This window comes from Brienomyrus brachyistius, chromosome 5, assembly GCF_023856365.1.
Source record: "Brienomyrus brachyistius isolate T26 chromosome 5, BBRACH_0.4, whole genome shotgun sequence".
In the NCBI taxonomy this organism is placed as follows: Eukaryota; Metazoa; Chordata; class Actinopteri; order Osteoglossiformes; family Mormyridae; genus Brienomyrus; species Brienomyrus brachyistius.
Window position 1 is genome coordinate 8,250,324 of NC_064537.1, and position 21,130 is coordinate 8,271,453.

At 47.7% G+C, this 21,130-nt stretch overlaps 1 protein-coding gene across 4 annotated transcripts; it reads left to right on the forward strand.

Moving 5' to 3' along the window:
- Nucleotides 1-1,536: 1,536 nt before the first annotated feature.
- Nucleotides 1,537-19,954, forward strand: LOC125742302 (zinc finger CCCH domain-containing protein 7B-like). 4 transcript variants are annotated; one of them, XM_049014197.1, is made up of 23 exons: nucleotides 1,537-1,761; nucleotides 3,553-3,613; nucleotides 3,944-3,980; nucleotides 4,357-4,554; nucleotides 5,105-5,263; nucleotides 6,154-6,234; nucleotides 6,378-6,437; nucleotides 6,974-7,016; nucleotides 7,128-7,345; nucleotides 8,040-8,328; nucleotides 8,424-8,482; nucleotides 8,838-8,937; nucleotides 9,371-9,532; nucleotides 10,113-10,318; nucleotides 11,001-11,101; nucleotides 11,764-11,945; nucleotides 12,722-12,798; nucleotides 13,184-13,389; nucleotides 13,484-13,589; nucleotides 14,099-14,207; nucleotides 14,343-14,476; nucleotides 15,388-15,593; nucleotides 16,533-19,954. In XM_049014197.1, exons 2-23 carry the CDS (start codon nucleotides 3,555-3,557, stop codon nucleotides 16,711-16,713), a joined length of 2,973 nt encoding a protein of 990 aa, XP_048870154.1. In that variant the 5' UTR covers nucleotides 1,537-1,761; nucleotides 3,553-3,554; the 3' UTR covers nucleotides 16,714-19,954. The 4 variants fall into 4 exon arrangements, with proteins under 4 accessions (XP_048870154.1, XP_048870157.1, XP_048870156.1 ...); XM_049014199.1 differs by lacking the exon at nucleotides 1,537-1,761 and adding an exon at nucleotides 1,813-2,242; XM_049014198.1 differs by lacking the exon at nucleotides 1,537-1,761 and adding an exon at nucleotides 2,250-2,779.
- Nucleotides 19,955-21,130: the final 1,176 nt, after the last annotated feature.

The following is a 21,130-nucleotide window of genomic DNA, read 5'->3' on the forward strand; positions in this document are numbered from 1 at the left end:
TGCATATTTCAATTACAAATAAATAATGTTTAAATATATTTATTACAATTATATATATAAAATAAATATATACTGTACTTATGTTGAGAACAATTAATGATGATATAATACAGGAAGGTGCATCCCTCAGGCTGGAAGGACGTAAGGTTCTTCAGGGTACAATTGGTGTTTATTACGTGGTTGAGTCAAATCATTTAGACTGTCCAGACATTGATGTTGCTGGAAATTAAAATCTGAAGCTGCAAAGGAAGAATCGCTATTGGGAATGTGTAGTATATGGAGTATGAATCAAGAAAAGCTAGGACTGTAAGGCTGGAAATTGATAGCTTACTTATTGATATCTTAAGCATTATATTCAACACTATAGAATGTTCTTAGGCAAACGGTTGTGCCAGAGCATTCCCTTGCCCCTTTGAAGCTACTGTCAGGACAGAATACAGCTAAAATGTAGAATTCCAGATCAATACAGGCCTCCCTGTGGCACTCTAAGCAAGCATCACCACTTGCGCCCCCGATCCGAGGCAAAATAAAATTGGCTAGCAAGTCAGCGCCCCCAGGGAAGTTGTCTAAACAAGTTAGACAAGGGTACGTACTATATCCACGCCCAAACAGCTTGTATAATGTATAATTAGTGAAAATGGACTGGATGAAGGTGTCTGTGAACTAAATATTGGAAGAAACATCAATAGCTTTGATATTCTAATGACATCACACTTTGTGAAAAATTGTGATCACAAAACACTCATGAGGTAAGTTAACAAGCAGAGTATAACAAAGGTTATGACCACGAGAACTGCAGCGAACTTTGGCACTGATTACTAAGACATAGAGGTTATAGAGCTTTTGCCTCCATGGAAGAATCAGCAGCAACAAAGCATCAGGAAATACATCCCAGACTGGAACTGGCCGAGCTACAATGAAGATCCTATAAAAAATCTTCAAAAGTACAAAGATCAGAATTAGTTAGGATATGCTATTTTCTGTGGCCATTTGTGGACATGAAAACTGGACTGTGAAGAAATTGGACTGGAAAAATATTGATGCTGTCCAACTTTTTCGCTGGCAAAGCCTTGTATTCTTGATCAAATCAAGCCTGAACTCTCACTTGAAGTGCAAATGACCAGATCAAAGCTGTTTTATTCTGGGCATATTGAGAAAAACCAGCTAATTGGAAAAGGCTGCAATGCTCAGAATGGCGGAAGAGGAAGCGGACAATCAGTACCCTGGTAGATGGGTTCAAGGCATCCTGGAGAAATTCCATCTATACAATCACCACGACCCGGACTATGATTTCATGTCGTTTTAACAACAACAACAACAATATATGTATTGTATCGACTCCGGGTTTCTTTTTATACAGCTTTTACCTATAAGTTCCTCATGTGATTCATTATTTTATTTTATTCTGATGCGAGACTCTCTTGATTTCTGCATCCATGGTTTACGTAGCATGTTAAATACTACCAAACACAACGCCACAACTGTTGCAGGGCGCTATCTGCAACATCCTCAACTCGTCCGGCTTTTGGACCCGGGTGCCGGAGGGAGTCGGAATAAACTTGAGCTCAACTGAGCTAAAAGGAATGGAAAGTAAAAACTCTCACATGTTCCGTGTAGAGAGTGGCCCCGGGGGCCTTGTGGGATGAGGTTGCCGTGGCTCAGGCATCAAAGCAAGCCGCATAACCGATAAACTGCGCCGTGATGTTTCATCACTAGGAACGCCGAAAGCTGAGAGATCGCTATCGTATGCACTGACTGGAGGTGAGCACCCAGCTACCTGGCTGGCTAACCCTCCGTAGAGCGCTAAGGGCGTAAAGCCAGCAGCGGCCAGTCGCCCTTTAAGTCACCGGTTTGGTGACCGACGAGGTGCAAGGCGGAGTTGTCACCGGAGCAACTGAATGGTGCATGTATCGGGCTGCGTCCGTGTCACTAGTCTGGCTTTACATTGTATATCGATGTAAAATGCTAACTGGCTAAGTAACGTAGAGTTAGGGGGGAAATGCCCCACAGATCTCGGGGAATGCGGCCGGTGGCGTATTTATCGCGTCGGCATCAGTCCAAAGATGACCCGATTCACTCCTTTGAGTTGTTTAATAGTCGCCCTGGATGCTTGTCAGACACTGGCGTGTTTACACTTCAAAGTTGGCATTTTGCATAGCAGCTAAGTAGCTAACTGCGGCTAGCTATGCGATGAAGTCTCACCCCGGCGCTTGTTAGGATTCTGCGTGTACATGTCGATCAGGTGTGAAGTGTGAGCCGCCGCCGCCTGGCCGGTTCCTGCGGTGTACATATGAGGATGAGATCCGCACGGCGGGCGACTCGCCGGCTTCGCGCCTGTTACCGGAGCCGCCCTCGCCGGTGTGCTTTTCATGCGACCTCGGGGATGGGCGCAGTGCTCATGGTTCTAGGCCCCCCTCAGGACCGTTTCTAAGTTTTTCACTCTGAAATGTTTAATGTAGCAGTTAAGGTGCATATTTTCTCATTTTATAATGAATTACATAGACACTATGACGACTAAAATCAGGATTTGAGTCCTGATAAGGCTTGTTCGCTGGCTAGCAGTAGTTCGAAAGCAATATAAAAACTAGGAAACCGTGTAATTTAGTAGGTATCGCGTGTTTTAGTTTTACTCCTTATAACTAAATTAATGCAGATATTCGTATTTACGAAATGCACTGTACCATGTAACCCGACCGTTCAGCCCCGGTCCTGTGGTTATGTTACACACGGAGGGTCTGGAGTATGCAGAATAAGAACATTACCTAGGACGTAATAACCGGTATGTGCTTTATCTATGTGTTTTATCAATTCATAGTTTTTATCCATGTAAAAGCAGTATATTTAAAGAAACTATTTTCAAAGGTACAAAACACAACAATGTTCGCGTTTTAACTCTTGCGGACGCTTATTTTTCCGACGGGCACTGCTGTTATTAATTTTGCTAAAATATTTTTAGAGATTAAAGCTCAAATATTTATTAAAATGTTGTACTTCGAATTGATTCGTGACTTTGGGCACCTTAAGTGGCCCGTATTGAGCACTGGCACCTGCTGATACGTTTGCAGAGGCATCACACCTATGCCAATGTAATATTAGTTTTATGTGAATTTTTTCTTAAGAAACGCATTGACATGTCAAATGTACATTGTTAAGCGCATTTGTTCTGCGGTTATATTTTAAGAAAAGTACAGGGTAGCTTGCATCCAGATGCAAATGCTGATCCTGACTTTGCTACCCTCTTGAAGTTCATCGTCTTAGTGTTGCTCATAAGCTGAGCAGGAGGCGAGGACTTAGACTTGGCAGTCGAAGTTTGCAGGTTCTTAACATGGAGGGGACTCGCTCTTGTACCCATGAATTGGGGGGTTTAAGCCTAAAATGCTCCTGCGGAAATCTAAGTGGGTAGAGACTAAAACTGTAATCTGCGGAAGCTGCTCTTGATGTATAAGCAGTTGTCTCTCTTTAGTCTTGATGTCTTGCAGTCGGGATCGTCCTGCTGCCATACTGTGGTGCAGCTGCCTTTACCCAACAGCATTTCTCTCGCTCTTCTTTCAGCCATGGATTTGGAGCGACAGAAGCGAAGGGAGGAAATCCAGAAGGCACTGGGATTCATTCAGTGAGCCACCGCCTGCAGTCTTCCTCAGCTTTGAGATTCCGTTGCGATATTATGCTTCTGCTGAAACAAGTTTCGGGCTGATTCAGGGAACTTTTCTGTACCTTTAGCCAAACAGCGTTAGTGATTTTTAAAAAAACAGGAGATCACTCTCTCTGCCCTTTTGGAGTCTGTTTATTGCTGGATGCAGATTCAGGGTTTAATCAAATGGTTTTACCTTCTCTTACCCTAAGTGACATGGTGCCACTTCCACAGTAGCCTTTGATGTCAAGCTGCTCTTCTCACCATCAATTCTCCTTCTCGTCACCTTCCATGTGTCTGTGTTTTTCCCAGGTCATCCTTGCCGTACCCCGAACCCGAAGGCTATGAGGTACGTTTCCTTAGTGCTGTTTTCGCCTGCGTCTCTCTGCATCTCCTGTGATATTGCCCTTGGCTAACAGAGTGCTTTAGTGCTCATTGTTAAATAATTCAGGTATTTAAGCAAGATAAAATCTAAGGATTTTACACCACTTACAGTTCAAGGAAGTTCTAAAAACTTTGTATTTCCCCAGTCATACTGATGTTTTTTTTTGTTGCCACTTTGTCTTTCACCTTTAATGTTTTTTTTTCACCTTTATCTTTCTACTCCCTTTCCTCAACTCTATACTCGCTTATCTCTTTCTCTCCTCTCTCTCCATTTTTGTTCTCCGATGTCTCACTCCCATCCCTCTCTCTCTCCCCATCTCACCCTCCCTCTCCTCCTACAGGCATTTCTGACCCAGCTAGTGTGTAACCTCCTGGATGAGGGCAACACGGTTTTCCGCGAGGGGGACTGGAGGCAGGCGACAGTGCAGTACAGCGAAGGCGTGAACGTGGCACGCTACGCCCAGGCGGAGGCTCTGCTGATCCCTGTGGCCTTGCTGGAGAGCCTCTACGTTAACAGGGCCGCGGCATATTACAGTCTGGTGGGTTCCCAGTTTGGAACCAGTTTGGTGATCAGTCACTGAAACACAGCGTGTGTTTGTGCTGTGTCACACATCTTAGCTGACACACATTGCTACTTAGCATTCGGTGCAAGATGATTTGTTTTTGTAGCCGTGAATGTAATTGTGATTTAGTTACTGCAAAACTAAAGTGCTTTTTCATGTGCTATTTGTTCTGCTTATTTTTTATGTTATTTATGGATCTTCTATGTACTAAATCAGTGTTTCCCAGTCCAGTCCTTGGGGACTAGCAGATGGTCCATATTTATGCTCCCTCTCAACTCCCAGCAGTGGACTGTTTGGCAGGGAGCAAAAACGTGTACTGTCTGCGGGCCCCCAAGGACCGGGTTGGGAAACACTGTAGATAGTGATGGTGCAGATATCTGTTCCAAAATCCCTGATGCTCTCAGCTTCAGCACAGTTCTGTTGTAACTTCTGAAACTTCGATAGCTCATTATCAATGTGTTTTTTTTTTTTGTCAACTCTCTACTTCCACTGTCCCCTCTGGCACCTGTGCACCGGTGGCCTCTAGGGGGAATACGAGCATGCCATGCAGGACTGTAACAGTGCACTGGCCGTGTCGGAGGGGAGCCGCAAGGCACTCTACCGGAAGGCTCTGTGTCTGCGGGAGCTGGGCCGCCTACGGGAAGCCTACGAATCCAGCATGGGGTGCCTGCTGACCGCCCCTCATGTAAGTGGAAGCCAGGGGCATGATGGGATTTTGGGAGGGGGAGGGGTGGAAGCCAGGGGCATGATGGGATTTTGGGAGGGGGAGGGGTGGAAGCCAGGGGCATGATGGGATTTTGGGAGGGGGAGGGGTGGAAGCCAGGGGCATGATGGGATTTTGGGAGGGGGAGGGGTGGAAGCCAGGGGCATGATGGGATTTTGGGAGGGGGAGGGGTGGAAGCCAGGGGCATGATGGGATTTTGGGAGGGAGAGAACTTGGAACGGCACACTAGGTTGTGTATTCATGTCCATACATTATTTAGTGGAATTGTCTGTCCTGGAGAGAAAGATGGAACATGTGAAAGCTGCCACCTTTCCTCACAGGGATAACGTACCGGTTTGGTTCTAAATGTCTAATTCTGATTTTTCGATAGAAACGGTTCCAAGCCAAATGTCAGTCGGCGGTACCTTGATGTCAGTAGAAAAAGGGCAATAAAGTAACAGTTGTCAATGGTGAAAATCAGACTGTTCATTTTATCATGGAATGGCACCAGGAACCCAAAGAATTTCTAGGGGCTAGAATTTGTAGTAGCTGTCCAGTTAGGGAGGCTTCCTCCCAGTGGAACCAGTGAGGCGCAGTGCTACACAAGGCTAAGAGACCCCGGGACCTGAGACCTGCAGCTTATCACATGGGAGCGTCGTTACAGTGAGGCAGTGCTGTAACACGAGCTGCCAGGGGTGCTGAGCCGTCACCGGTACCTGAAGGGATGGAGCGTGACTGTTTATCTGACCGGCAGAGGGTGGTTCTTGACACGCCGGCCGGCCAGGCGCCCTGTCGGGTGGAGGCAGGGCGGCGTGGATGACAGGAATAGTTAAGCGCTAACTGATGGGCTCACCAGGTCTGCCTTTCCCCAGGACCGGCAGGTCAACGAGTTGGCCCAGGACTTGGCCAGCAAGTTGGGTCTGAAGGTGCGGAAGGCCTACATCAGCCCACAGGTGGGGCCCTCGTCACCTGCTAGCGTGTTTGGTTTTTTTAAAAATTTGCCTAGTGCAGTGAGTGGAAGATGGATGATAGACACTGTGCCTGTGAGGATGCTGTGTAATCCTGCGCCTTTGGTGGTCCCTGCTCGTCTCCACAGGCAGAGTCTTCTGTAGCGGGGGTGGACGCCAACGGGAACTTAGATGCTACCGCAGGGGAGGCGAGTGCTCGAGGCCTAACGGCTTAATGTACCATTTTAATGTATGTGATATACACCGATGAGCTAAAGCGTCATAACCACGTGAAGAAATTGTCGATTTACTATTTTTTTTTTTTAATGGTGCGTCTCAAGATCTGGGATATATTAAACATTCAGTTCTCGCACAGAAGGTAATCGCCATGGTTTACGGTGAGCGTTCCACAAGCCTTGTCGTTTTAGGGATGCTCTGACCCAGTCGTCTGAGCATGAAGATATGGTCCTTGGCAAAGTCACTCAGATCTTAATCCTTGCTAATTCCTTCTGCATTCAGCATGTCAATTTATGCCCTTTATGATGGCGATTATGTTCTGGCTCATCGGCGTATTTTATGCGTGTGTGTGTGTGTGTGTGTGTGTGTGTGTGTGCGTTTCCACCTATATGTATATATACCAAGGACAACCATTTCAATGAAGGGAGATTAGTTTTATATTGAAGAGATTCCTTGTGTCTTGGTGGAGTTCAGACTGAGGAATGACTCTTTCTGTCCTTTGTTGTAGATTTCAGCTAATGGTCTGGAGTCTTTAAATGGGATAGCATCAGGTATGAACTCTGTCTGAAATGAACTCTGAAAGCTGGTTTCTGTACAGACAATCTGATGAAAGTGACAAAGTAATCTCTCCTATTTCCATCTCCCTCCCTCTGCCTCTTTAGAGGACAGCGCCCAGTGTATCCCCGCCCCCCTGGCCACTCCCATCCCAGTGAGCGACGAGCCTTCGTCGCTTCCAGTAGCCCCCATGCCCCCCGAGGACCCGCCCGAGAGCCCGGGGCAGGTGTCCTTCTCGGTGCCTGTGTCGGAGCACCTGGGCGAATGCGAGGTGATTGGTGACGAGCTGGACGGCCTGCTGGACTGCATCCCTAAGGGGGCGGAGGTCAGTGTAAAGTCACCAAGTGTCCTTACAGGCTAAGGAGGACACAAGACTCCAAATCCCATGGGGTGCATTCCCCTGTCGTTGTGGTAAATATCAGGCCAGCTTGCACCTCTCAATGGCATCAGATTAAAGCGTCTTTTGAAGTTGAGACCTTTTACAGGTGGATTTAGCCGGAGCTGCTGGCGTGTGAATGTGTTCCCTGGATAACAGAGCTGACTTTTCCAAACCGTGTGCAATATGTTATAGGAAGTCATGTATTTTTAATTGTATTTTTGTCAATATATTGTTGCACCTCTTGTACATGTCCCGTACCTTGCATTTCTCCCTCGCACGTGCTCGCTGTTCTCTACACTTTGTGACCTTTGACACTGGCTGACTGGTATTTTTCCCGTAAGGCGGCACATGGTTTGTTACGTCTGGAAAGTTCTCTGGACTCGTGCTGGCAGGCGTCCTTGGCTGTAGCGGCCGTGCAGACCTTATCTTTCCCGAGGGCCCCAGACAGGATTGAAACACTGAGGCAGACTCTTGTAGTTCTCCCAGATCCCAGAATGCACTTCTTCACATTATCACATCTTTCATTCCTCCGCTGTTTTATCTATTATGAAGTAAATCACTACGGAACTCCAGCAAAATCCAGCCTTGCTGTACATCTACACCCTCTCACTTTAGTAACAGCCCCCCCCCTCCCTTCCAGAGCTCCGTCCAGGGTGCCATTCCCACCAACCTCCCCAACACGGTGGTGGGTCTCCGCCCCACCTACCCTGCCAGCCTCCCGGCCCCCTCTCCGCAGCTGCCCCCCGCCTTTTTCACCTCGGCCGTGAACACGCTCAACGCACTGGACTCCTTCTCCAGCCTGGGCTCGGGCGACACCCCCGTGCAGGTGCTTGACACCCTGGACTCCTTCACCCCAGGCCTGAGCGCATCAGGGATGGGGGCCACAGAGGCGGGGGGGCTGGACTCCCTGTCAGAGTTCACTCTGCCTGGTGGGTGAGGCCACATGCTCATTTGTTTTAGGATAAAAACATGATTCCATTTTTCTCCTTGTTAAGGGTCATCCGATTGTCTTTTGTGTCTGCAGGAGGTAGAATCTCTCACGGTTTCATCCCAGGACTTGGCAACAGCAGCTCCACTCACTCTGTAAGCATGTGCACACACCCTGCTGCCAGGATGACCCCCCCAGACATGGACACTTTCCTGTTAGGACCACACCCTTATGAGACTTTCGTTTTTCGGTCAGGGAGAATGAGCTTCTTGGCTGGGGTGTGTCCTGACATTCCCACTCCTGCTTGTTTTTCGGCAGTAGGCTGCCTTCGCACGTAACTTGGCAATATGACAGCGACTTGTCTTAAATACCAAAGGTCATTGTCGTACAAAACTTCCTGCACTTGAAATTTCCTTGATTGGTGTTTGGGACTCTGTTATCTTCAGATCAGTGTGTCAGGTGACAGGTCTTCATCATCTTCACCTTTCTCTCTCCCCCCCCCACTCCTAGAATGGCCCAGTAACCACGAACCTCTCTCTGCTGTCCCGTAACCCCTTGGCTGCCACCCATGAGTTCAGGCAGGCCTGTCACGCCTGCTACAGCCGAGTAGGTACGTGACGGAGCTCCACAGCACCCCCTAACCTGTTGGAGTGGAACTGTGTGTTCTAGTGAATGCAGGAAGCTACCACATCTTAGCGGTAAATGCTAACAATGGTCCCGCCTCCTCTCCCTTCCCCCCAAACAGAAACCACAGAGTGTAAAGTGTGTCAATGTCACTGTTAATCTGGGAATCTTTTTTTCTAACCCTCGTGCATTTCAGCTGCTCACCGTTTTTTGTGTTGCTGTCCTCATACACGTCGTTCAGTGTTTCACTCCAGCTCCACACCTGTTTTAGGGTGAAACAGATGGGTGCTTTGTGATAGTTTCATTAGGTATGCAGGTTGAGAGATTTAGGTTTATTGTACTGAGGTAAGGATTTGCCTGTTCATTCACTTTTCTTCTCGCTGGTTCGATTACTGACTCCTGTGCTGGTCCCACTGCAGGTCCGCGGGTAATGGACTATCAGTACCAGCCAGAAGTGGCTCACCGCTGCAAGCGGGACATTCTGTTATGCCGCATTAAAGGGTCGGATGACCCAAGCTGGAAGAGGATCAGGCCACGTCCAACCAGAAACAACTTCCTGGGAGCCTTCGTGCTCTGCAAAGGTGCGGCTCCCCTTTACGGTAAACGCCGGGTCACCGGCCACGCGCCCCACAGAGCCCCAGCTCATCAGCTGCAACCAGAGAGAGAGAGAGTTTGCGTTTCATCGCCTTGGCTGCTGCTTTTATCCAAAGCAGCCATCTTTACCAGTCTGTGTTGGGCATTTTTACTGGGACAGTTCATGTTAAGACGCAAGGCCACTACTGGGGAGTCTTTAGGGCTGAGCCCACAAATTTTCAGGCTAAGTGAATATCTCCCCTGCTGCGACCCCTATTGTTTTAAAGGTTAACATTTCCATAAATTCCAAACTGCTCTTTGACGACTAATCCCTCTGGAACCGGTCGTTTCGGGTAAAACACAAGGTATCGAGGTACCAGCTGGTGACCCCCCCCCCCCCCCCCCCCATCTCGCTCTCAAATACAGATCCTGTTTTGCAAATAAGCTCTTGAATAAAGTTCCACAGACTGTTAGTTATTTTATGCGAGTAGTTTGCTGAACGGCGGAACACCAGTGGCCTTTGCCGTGCTTCTCTGCTGCCGCCTTACCCTGTCTGTGCTCCCTCTGTGACTCCTCTCCATTCATCAGAGGTGCAGGAGCACCAGGAGTGCAAGTATGGGGAGAACTGCACCTTCGCCTACTGCCAGGAGGAGATCGACGTGTGGATGCAGGAGCGGAAGGGCGCTCTGAGCCGGGAGCTGCTGTTCGACCCGCTGGGCAGCACCGAGAGGCGGGCGCTGAGCGTCACCCGACTGCTGCAGTTACACCTGGGCATGTTCATGTTCCTCTGTGAGGTACAGGCGCACTCACAGAATTCATCGTCTCAGTTTTGCAGTGTGCATGTGCAGAACGTTCTAGACACTCGGGATAACCCTAGTGGAGGACAAAGGATTTTCTCCTGCTCATTCACCATTTATTACCAGCCCATGTGTGAGATTCAACCTTCGAAATGGGTTTTATACATCCTGTGACATTTTTTTTTTAAATTCAACCCACAGATCAATCTTTTGTTTTCCACGGAGAATTAAAAAAACTATGTAAATGTCATTCTGCTAATCAGTGCTGCCAAGCTCAGTGAGTTTCACTCTACTAGCGAAACTTCGGTGCATCACTGAAATCAGAATCTTTGTTGCCACATGACCACGGACAGTGAACTGATGTAGACACAGCCTGCTACAGTGGGAGACGTGACACTAGACAGTTAGCAATTAGCACAGACAGAGAGTGAATGCAAGATAGAAGATGCACACAGGTCAGCGGGTGCCTGAAAACCTTGCACTCCTTTGTGATGTAAAAAGAAAATGTTTGTCTTGCCAACACATGCAGTAAAAGGTATGGAAAAATTAGATGGATTAAATGTATTCAAAAGTGTCGTGGTCTGATAATTGTAAAAATCACCTAACTGAATTGACCAAAGGTTCCCACAACCGTAAGTGCCGTTTAAGCTGAATGTTTCCCATTTTGTCCTCCCTGCAGGAGTGTTTTGACAGTAAGCCCCGAATCATTAGCAAGCGCAGCAAGGAGAACCTGGCTGTCTGCTCCAACCTCACCGCCCGGCATCCCTTTGATGACAACAAGTGAGGCTCCTCCCCCTTCGGCCAGCCACGCCCCTCAACAACCATCAGTCAACAAAACCCTGTTGTTGCAAATAGAGCCATAGTCTTTGTTTTTTTTAAAAAAAAAAAAAAAAAAAAAAAATTCAAAACTCTACAATCATTTACACCAGGTGTCACATAAGAGACTCACACACACAGTTTTAATTAGTGAGAAATCCTCTGGGTGCCCCATGTGTCAAAGCTCTTTGTCACTTAAGCTCATTTTCCAGCATTGTTGCTCTTTTAATTCCATTAGACAAATGTATCTTCCTGTCAGTATTTTGGTTTTACTGAGGTTAAACCGAAATTCTATATTTTATAGCTTGTAGGTAGTCCAGGTTTTCCCGTCTGTCTCCTTCCGTTCCCAGATTGTTTTTCAATCATTATATACTAGGGTTTGCCTTAGCTGCTTGCCTGGCATGAAAACCCAAACAGTCGTTAATCAGCCTGGTGCACTTTTACCTTTATAGTGGTGACATTCTTCAATGAGCTGATGCTGCTATGCAGAATTGCCTATGATTCGGTTGCATATCAGGGTTTTGAATGAGATACACGGGACGGCTAGTGACCCGGAGCATTCTGCGTTAGCGGCGCTCGGTTAACGCTAAGCCGTCTGCTCCGTAATGGTGCCCCGTCCCTCGCAGGTGCCTGGTGCACGTGGTGCGTTCGGCTCACGTGCGCTACTGCAAGGTGCGGCCGCTGCATCCGCTCTGCCAGTTCGACGTGTGCCGCCACGAGGTGCGCTACGGCTGCCAGCGCGAGGACAGCTGCTCCTTCGCCCACTCCGTCATCGAGCTCAAGTGCTGGGTGCTTCAGCAGGACACTGGTGAGAGCGTGCGGGGTCGTGCGCATGCGCAGAGGTCACACGCAACGCTGACCTCACTAAATCGCCACTTCTGCCTCTCCTAGTTCAGCTACGCAGCTGATCTGGCTCATTCACGTTTCGTTCGTGTTCGTTGAGCGTTAATCTCGTGGTTGTTATTGCTGTTTTATAGCCTGGATTCCTCAGTTGGATGTAACTATCCTGTCAACCGTAATAGGACCCCTAATATGATAAAGTGTATTTTATTAGACTTTTCCATATCCTGCCGTTAGATGGCGATTCTTCTCTGATGCTACATTGCATGGTGTTTTAAGTAACCTCTCATCATGGAGAGTTTTAGTATTTTTAATCACAAATACTTGTGATGTATCAAGCTTGAAATATATTTTTTGTGCATTTTTTTTTTTTTTTTCTTTTTTCATTTTTGCACGGAATCATTATTAACCCATTTTGTTATCAATCTATTTTGTATCTCTTGGTGCTATGGTGTTTATCCAGTTTTATCTGCTTCCTATCTCCGCATGAGTATTGACAAGCTAGTTGTCATGTCGGTGTCTGTCGCTCTCATGGCATTAAGCCACCCTACCTTAAACTACCCACCTTACTTGAATGTGATCTCTCTGTTTCTATTACGCTATTGCGCGTATCTTTGTACACGTGCACATACTACTGTATCGTTTGACCGTGTTGGCTGTCGTGGGCCAGCTGAAGCTCGCCATCTCATGCGCGAGGGAGGCCCTTGGCCATTGATGACACGCACCGCCTCCCTGTCTGTGCAGGAATCACCCATGAAGAGATGGTGCAGGAATCCAAGAGGCACTGGCACAGGCTGGAGCGGAACGCACAGCGCCAGAAGGTCAGCGGGGGTGGCCCTCGGCAAAGAGTGATTCAGATTATTAAAAACACAAAAAAACAGCTTCGTTAGCATCTTGGGTGTTAAGCTGTCAAATGCCTGCTTGCACACAACCTGTCTGATGCATAGCAGGCGCAGGGTCTGCTACGCTGTCTTTGAAGTGGTGAAATGGCACTAATTTGCTTTTGGCGGTCCTGAAAGAGCAAATCGCTATTTTTCTCTGCGCTAGTTCTTAGATATGAATCTGCTTGGCAGATGTTTGCATGCAATCCGCAGCCGGACGAGGTCCTGAAACCATCTGGTTGAAGTTCAAGAAGTTCAATCGCTCGGATGGCCGGGCAGTTCTTTAACCGAGCTGTGACCTTTTCTGTCTCTGTTGGGGAACTAGCCTGTGCACAACCCACACCCCAGCAGCGGAGGAGGTAGAGGCGATGGTATCAGTGGTGGAGGAGGAGGAGGAGTTGGAGTTGGCGGGGGGAAAGGTCGAGGGCTGAACCTGAAGATGAAGTTTGTGTGTGGGCAGTGCTGGAGAGACGGCCAGGTGAATGAACCGGACAAGGCGCTGAAGTACTGTACGGCCAAGGCCCGGCACAGGTGAGGAGAGCGTCCAGGAGGGGGTGCTGTGGTTGGGTCTTGGCATTCTTATTCAGCTTTCCTCCGTTCCTTACCTCCTCCTCCGTGTGCCCAGTTGGACGAAGGAGCGCCGGGTACTGCTGGTCAAGTCATTCGACAAGAAGAAGTGGGTGGTGGTTCGACCGCTGCCGTTTTCACGCACCTACCCTCAGCAGTATGACGTGAGTGTGCCTCATTCCGGGGGAGTGCAGGGACCCTCATCAGAACATGATGCCGTTTAATAAGTTATTTTCCAGCCCAGGATTTATTGCTGGTTACATTTAGATGCTGGAAGACGCGAGATTTAATGAGATGCTTGTTCAGGTGTTTTTTGTTTTTCCTTCTCATACACTGCGAGAGGAATGGAAATTAATTCCTTTGCTTCCACAGTTTCTCTGATGTTCAACCCAATGCAGCCGCAGAGCGATGGCTCCCTTGGGTGTGTTATTCCATGTTTTCCCCAGGATCTGCATCGCCGGAATCGGAGTAATCTGACCTGGCGCTTGTGACCGCCTGTGCCTCGTGCCTCCTCCGGCCCTCTCGTTAATCCTTCCTTGCCACGAGCCCCTAGGCTATGGGCGTGACTGCACTGTGACAGTCTGCTGACAAATTAGCCTGTGAGGGAGCGTGCGGTTGGCCGCCGCGGCGAGTGTAAGCGTGTGTGGGTCATTCTGTCCCCCCTCCCCTTCAGATGTGCGTCCACGTCATGAAGCAGAAGAAGTGCCACTACATCGGAAACTGCTCCTTCGCCCACAGCCTGGAGGAGAGGGACGTCTGGACCTACATGAAGAACAACAGCCGTGAGCTTCACGCCTTCTTACTCTCCATCTGCATTTCCAGCCTGATTCTTCTGCTTCCATAGTCACTGTCATCAAGGCCTCACTGTTGATGGTTACACATTTCAGCAAGTAGTATTGACACCCCCCCCCATATAGTGAGGGACATGCAGCAGATGTACGACATGTGGCTGGCGCTGACCAATCAGAACAGACGGCCCGACGACACTGTGCTGACCCCGCCCCCAGAGGAGAAGCAGATCTCCATGCCGACCGACTACGCTGAGCCAATGGTGAGCGGCTAGGCGAGACCGCCTCGACGCCGGCCCCTGACAGCAGTGAGTCATAACAAGGGTGGCTTCGCTGGTGTATATGACAGCATGTGATGGCATGTGACGGCAGCCACAGTCTTACCCGGGAAACCCAAAGGATTCCAGCAGCTTAAATGTCCTGAATAGCAAAAGGGCTGAAATGTGGCCATTGCCTGCCGCTGCTGAAGGTCACCTGACCCCCCCCCCCCCCCCCAGGATATCCCAGTGAATGGTCTCTTGTCAGTGCTGTTTGCCAGTTTTGTAAGTGTCGTTCCTGAGGAACAAGTTCATAACACAGTTGTGAATTGGGAGGAAATACAAGCCTGGCGCTTTGTTAGTGCTGCAGTGGCTCGCAGTTATTTTTCCCTCGTGTGCAAAATTAATACTAGGTGTGTGTGTGCGTCTATATGCAGTGATGCAGTGTTTCCCGGGGACTCCCACGTTTTTGCTCCCTCCCAATTCCCTGAGAGTTTCGTGGGAGCCAAAACATGGACCGCTGGGGGTTCCCAAACACTGGTTGAGAAACACTGCTTTAAGAATATTCCGTACAAATATATTTTAACATCAATGCAGGATAGAGCAGTATGTAGTCTTTCTGGTCTGGTCTTTCTGCGTTTACTGAATATTATTGTCTATTTCTAGCTCTTACATGTGACCTATAGGTCTTTCCATGGCTGCCTTTTCCATATTTAATATGGTTCGCATCTGTGTCTGAACGCTGCCCGTTTCTGTGCTATTTCGTGCCTTTTCACTCCCCAAATGGCACACCAGGGCGCCCGGCCTCATGGCCGCAGTGTCAGCAGCCCCGTCAGGGAGCACGTGACCGCTTGCCTCTGCGTGTTAGGGAGCACGTGCGTTTTGCGTGTCACCCAGCATGTCCCTGTGTGTCCCAGAGTGGCTTCCACTGCCGCCTGTGCGGGAAGCACAGCAACAGCGAGCGTCAATGGCAGCAGCACATCTCCTCAGAGAAGCACAAGGACCGCGTGTTCAGCTGCGAGGGCGAGGCCGAGGCTGAGGCCGAAGGCGGGGCTGAGGACGAGGACGAGGGCCTGGCCTGGAGACACCGCTTCCCGGGGCCGCACTTCCTACTCTGCCCCAGGTACCCGCCCATCCTGGTCTAGCTGTAAACCAGGGGTCTCCGACTCCAGTCCTGGAGAGCTACTATCCAGTAGGTTTTCTATCATACCCGGGTTCTGATGAGCCACACCTGTTCCTGGTATTTGCCTGAGAACAATTTATGGCTCATCAGAAGCCAGGCGCCTCTGGAGAACCTGAAGAGACCCCACCCCGATGCATGGAGCTCTGTTTGTGAAAAGCGGGGCAGCAGGGGGAGTGCCGGGGGGGGCATGAGCAATGAGTGGATATTCCCGTTGTTTCGCTCCGCTTGCATGCTCCAGTGGCTGTACTAATGCAATGAGCTGGTTTGTTTAATAACAGTTTTTAAGGAATCCCTTCAGTCCTGTTTTCCACGCCAACTTGCTTCCTTTCATCCTGGTTAACAGTCAGGACTGCTGTTGTCATGGGGTTTTGAGAACACAAACACATTCCTAGTCGAGGTCCCAGCATGGGCCGTGCCGTTTTGCCCTCGAATGAGGTCCTCTGCCAGTATCTGTTACGGTAATGAGTGTGAATGAGTTTTGTTAAACAACATATTGATGTTCAGCGGGGAATTATTTTCAGTGATTGTTCAAGGATGGCTTTGTATTGGGCTGACCCCAGACTGACCTAAGGCTCTGTGCAGTGCATCTGGGAGGGGTTTCTCCGTGAGAATAGCCCGGTCAGTCATGATTCATGCTGTTTGACATTTTACTGTAGGTCTAAACTTTCAGAGATCAAAGTACACGCGTCACATCCAAAGAGCAGGCTGCAGCCAGCTTCGCTGCAATCCGCTGCCAAGCGCTAGAGCTACCGTTGCATGCGTTTTTTAATTTTAAGAATGCGTACACACCCGATCCCGTCTTGTGTTTTAATAACATGTTGGTAACCAGAGCCATACGTTAGATATTTATGTGCCGGTGTCTGTGTTTCCGATGGGCAGGCTGGATGGCGCTTGTGCCGATGGCGTGAGCTGCGACTACGCCCACAGCGAGGAGGAGCTGGCCGAGTGGAGAGAGAGACGGGACTTCCTGCGGCGCAAACTGGCCAAGGCCCGTGACGACATGCTGATCGCCCCCGGCGACTGTGACTTTGGGAAGTACAACTTCCTGCTGCAAGACTGAGGCAATGCCTGAAAAAAAACACACACGCACACACACACACACTGCAGACATGGAGAGTGGGCAGGCAGTAGATATTCACATGTACACACACACCGAATCAAGTTTGTATGTGTGCAGACAGTTTATTCATTCTGGGCAGTTGTCATTTATATTTCTTCTCCCGCACGCCCTCTGGCTGTGGTTCTCTCTCTCGGTTCTACCCCGCAGAACCCAGAAGCCACAATGATACACAGCAACCTCCCTCCCCCCCCCATTTCACGAAACACCCAGCTTTAACTGAGCGTCGGCATAAAGGCTGCCCGCCCTCAGCCTCCCCTCTTCCTCCCCTCTTGTGCTTCAGGGGCGGTTGTTGATTGCAAGGAACCTCAAAGCACAGAGGAGTGCAGTTTTTTATTTTTGTTTGTTTTTCAGCTGAGCTTTGGGTAGCTTGGTCCTCTGGAATTCTGCCTCTTAAGCTTTTGAATGGGTGCGACGTTCATCCGGCGGTTTTGCTTATTGGTGGAGGATCTCATTTTCTAACTACTAAAGCACATTGGAAAGGAGGTGGAGCCGTCTTGCTGTATGGAACGGACTACATCTTTTGTAATGTTTTATGGTTCTTTACCTGATAACGAACAAGTCATGCTGAAAGTTTTATGTCGCGGTTAACTGTGATCTATATAGACAGTAACATGCAGTGAGCTGGGAATTGGAAGGGAAAGAAATCGCAAATTGCGATGTACTGCAGAAGAGCATCACAGGCCGTGACATTAGGTGTGGTGTGACCTTTTTGGATAGTGACAGTGGCCTGCCCTACAGAGTGCGTGAAGGATGAGCTGGGTTCGTGGGGTGGGGGGGGGGGGGACTCCTATTGGCGGAATAGGATCAGAGGCGGAGCTCAATAGGCTATAAGCCGCTCAAACCCAGCCTTAGAAACGTACCGTCTCAGGCAGCAGTAGGGGCTTTCGCTTCAATGTGGGTGGAGTTCAGTGTGGGGGCGGGGATATGCAAATATCGGCGCAGGAGCCAATGGGCTATCCTGCAAGCAGCCTGCTGTGGAGGATGGTCCAGGAGAGGTGGATTATGGGTACCCATGATGTGCCCGTATGTATAAGTACACATTCATAAAATGCAATGCTTTAATGCATATCGCTAATATCAAGTCACATCCTTCCACATGCTCACCAAGAACATATATATATATTTTTATATAGATGTATGTCTATATACTTAAGCATAATACAAGCATATAAATATTTACAGAATCAGTATACTAATGGTATTTGATATCTTGGCCATAAAGCTTAAATGAAGGTATAACAATTAACCCTGTATTGATTACATAGTACCTCTTGTTATTGAGCTGTGCTATATTAACTGTATCGCTAAATTAGATTATTAGTAATTGTGCTTCTGTGGGGGTCATTCCAGAAACTGGTTTTGATGATTTGGTCTTGTGTTACTGACCTTGCTGACATGGCTGGTAGGATTAAGCTGAAGCAGGAAAGGGTCTGTCGATTTGCTGTATGTGGTGTGTGTTTTTGCCCTGAAGGCAGGGCAAAAATTTGGTTAGATCCAGCCAAGGAATTTGTCTATCACCAGCGAACCAATCAGAGTTGTGTATATAAAGAAGGGGCGGACCCTTTTCTGGAATGGCCCAGGTATATGCTTCATTGAGGGACCTTATTACTATTATAATTACAATTATGCGATTGCTGTTACAATTTCTGTTCTATTATATGTTCTCTGGAATTGATATGTATACATTAATTGTCATAACTCTATATGTATCAATGTATGAGTATAAATTTATAGAGTAAATAGATGTTTATGTATGCGCATGTTAAAATTTTCTGTCAAGGAAGGCAGGCAAAGTGAGATGCTGTGTTGAAGATTAAGACGCTGAAGGGCAGTTTTAGGGGCAAAGTTTCTGTTGAGTCTATTTTTTATAAATCTTCGCAGAACTGTGAGATAGTAGAAGCCAGTGCAGGTACGGGGGGGGGGGGGGGGGGGGGGGGTAAGTGAAGTGATGCTCACGTCTCAGCGTTGGGTGGGGGTCACATCCTGTGAAGCAGCTGTCCCTCAAAGGCTGGGATATGAGCTGTACAAACCAGCAGGCTTACTGGAGTTTTAAGAGGGGGTAGGCTGTCATATGGACGACATGGTAATTGAAGCATGCAGATAGTGCTTTACAGAAGACTGCACTGGTCCACTTTGCAAGAGGCCCCTCAGCCCAGCAGTATGGTGATTTATACAAGATTTGCTCCTGTCGGACTTTGTACTGTCGAGTTGCTGCGTAAAGGGCCCAGGCATACATAGATATTTATTTCAAACTGTATAGCGCCTTATACAATCTATATAGATGCAAATATATATACCCTAAACACATAATCCTCTTTTCCTCTATATATAAATTTATATAGTTAGACTTACTTAGGTACATGAATAAGATGTGATGATGCTTTGATTTCCCCTGAATGATGTTAATGGGTGGAAGTCTGACAATGTATGACCTATGGAATTATGTTGCCCGGATTTGTTAATAATGAATACGGGTTATGTTCTTTGGCTGTGGCTAATGGATGTTCTGTGCGGTCTTGGCTCATTCTGATAGTGGACTGTAGCCTGCACAAAGACGGTCCACAATTATTTAATAGGCACGTGGTATTATACAAACCCGAGGGTCACTTCTGCAAAAAGAAAGAAGGGGGTTAATTTGCCATGCAGTGTCTTTAATCTCAGCGCTGGATGGGTGCGTGGATGCTTTGGAAAGGAGGATGTTTGACTGAAGATAGTCAGGGCTTGCAGGATTTCCCATCAAGTTTGGTAGTAAATGTTTGTCTGCCGGCTCAAGTGCAGGATCTCGAAGAAAGAGCAGATCTTTGTGTATGTGCTCGTGTGCATTGAGAGACACTTTGGGATCGCAGTCCTCCTTCCTCTGGGGCTGATGGCACATAAAACGATGCCTTTTACATTCGTACTTTGACTTCCCAGAGCTTTACGCTCCTCAGATGAAGGTCTGTAGGTTAAGCAACCCATGCACACACTGATCAACTCAATTTCGATGTTCTTTTGTGTTGTTAAAGTCTGGAGAATGAGTATGAACAAGGAGTTCACCAGCTGAAATGAAGAAGCCCTTTTTACTGTACTGTATTTTTAAACCCCTCTCCTTCTCTCCTTGGATGAAAATAAGTAAAAGACCATGGACCAAATCTTATGAAAATGTTTTAACAATAAACAGGCACTGTTTTTGAAAATGTGATTTTTCTCCATCTCTCTTTCTCAACTTTACCCCACTCTGGTGTCGAAAGCTTGGGGAAACTACTGTACAGTGTATTGGATTTGTCTGCTTTTACGACTGACTTCCTCTGTTTCAGACACTAAAATACACTGATATCAATTCTCTTCTGGTTTTATGTCCAGATCACTATGAACTATGGGCAGTGAACTTGTCAGCGGAGTCTGCTTTGCGAAGAGGAATTAACATTATTAGTCAAATCCCATTTAGTCCAGTATACTTAACTTTCTTTATCCTGCTCAATAAATCCCTGCATTTGACAGTAAGATGACAACACACAGGAAATGCGAAGTAAATTTTGGGTTAAATTTGGTCAGCGTGCAAGAACAATGAATGGCAGTAAGTTGGGTACAAATCTGAAATGGATGTTAGACCGAAGATATAGTTAGCTTTCGGGGGAGGGCAGACGTGAGACAATTGCTTCTTAACTGCCCGTCAGGGACACAAAATGAGTTTGTCAGATTTTAAAAAGCGCAGATTTTATTTATAAATACATCTCCTCTCATTGGCATCATGGATCTTATTGATTTCGAATCTTTGTAAAATACGCAGTTTGCCTACTGTGATAGTCTGATCAACTCCGCGAAGGAATGCGAATAGCCTGCTCCTCCGTACTGAGCCCTGTGGGTGGCGCTGAATGCAAGCCAGAGGTAACACTTAAAGTTAGGCTCTGCATTTAAATGGCCTGGGTGCTACAGCTACCAAATCAGTGCTAAAAATCTTCAAAACAAGAAATCTGAACATTTAATATACACCAAAACTATCACACCACTGGAAACAGTCGCTACAGCAAGACCACCTTCTCAACCCATTCATACTCATACCCATTCATACCCATTCATACTTCTTAAATCGAATACTCCTGTTCTCAAAGACATGGTCAAACCCCTAAAATCACGACACCGCCCCTAGTTCACTTGTCACGTGAAAATCGTAAGCAATATTATCACACTATAATAAAGTGTATCTTAGTGTGAATAAATTCTTCGAGACCTTTACACGAACACCATTCACATTAAAGAGATTATGTTCAGCATACTTTTCTTAAAGTGAAAGTGCGCTGCGGTGTACATACATAATAATCAGAACAGCTCGGAACTGTTAGTTTTATTCGACCAGTAGGTGGTTTCCTAACCACAC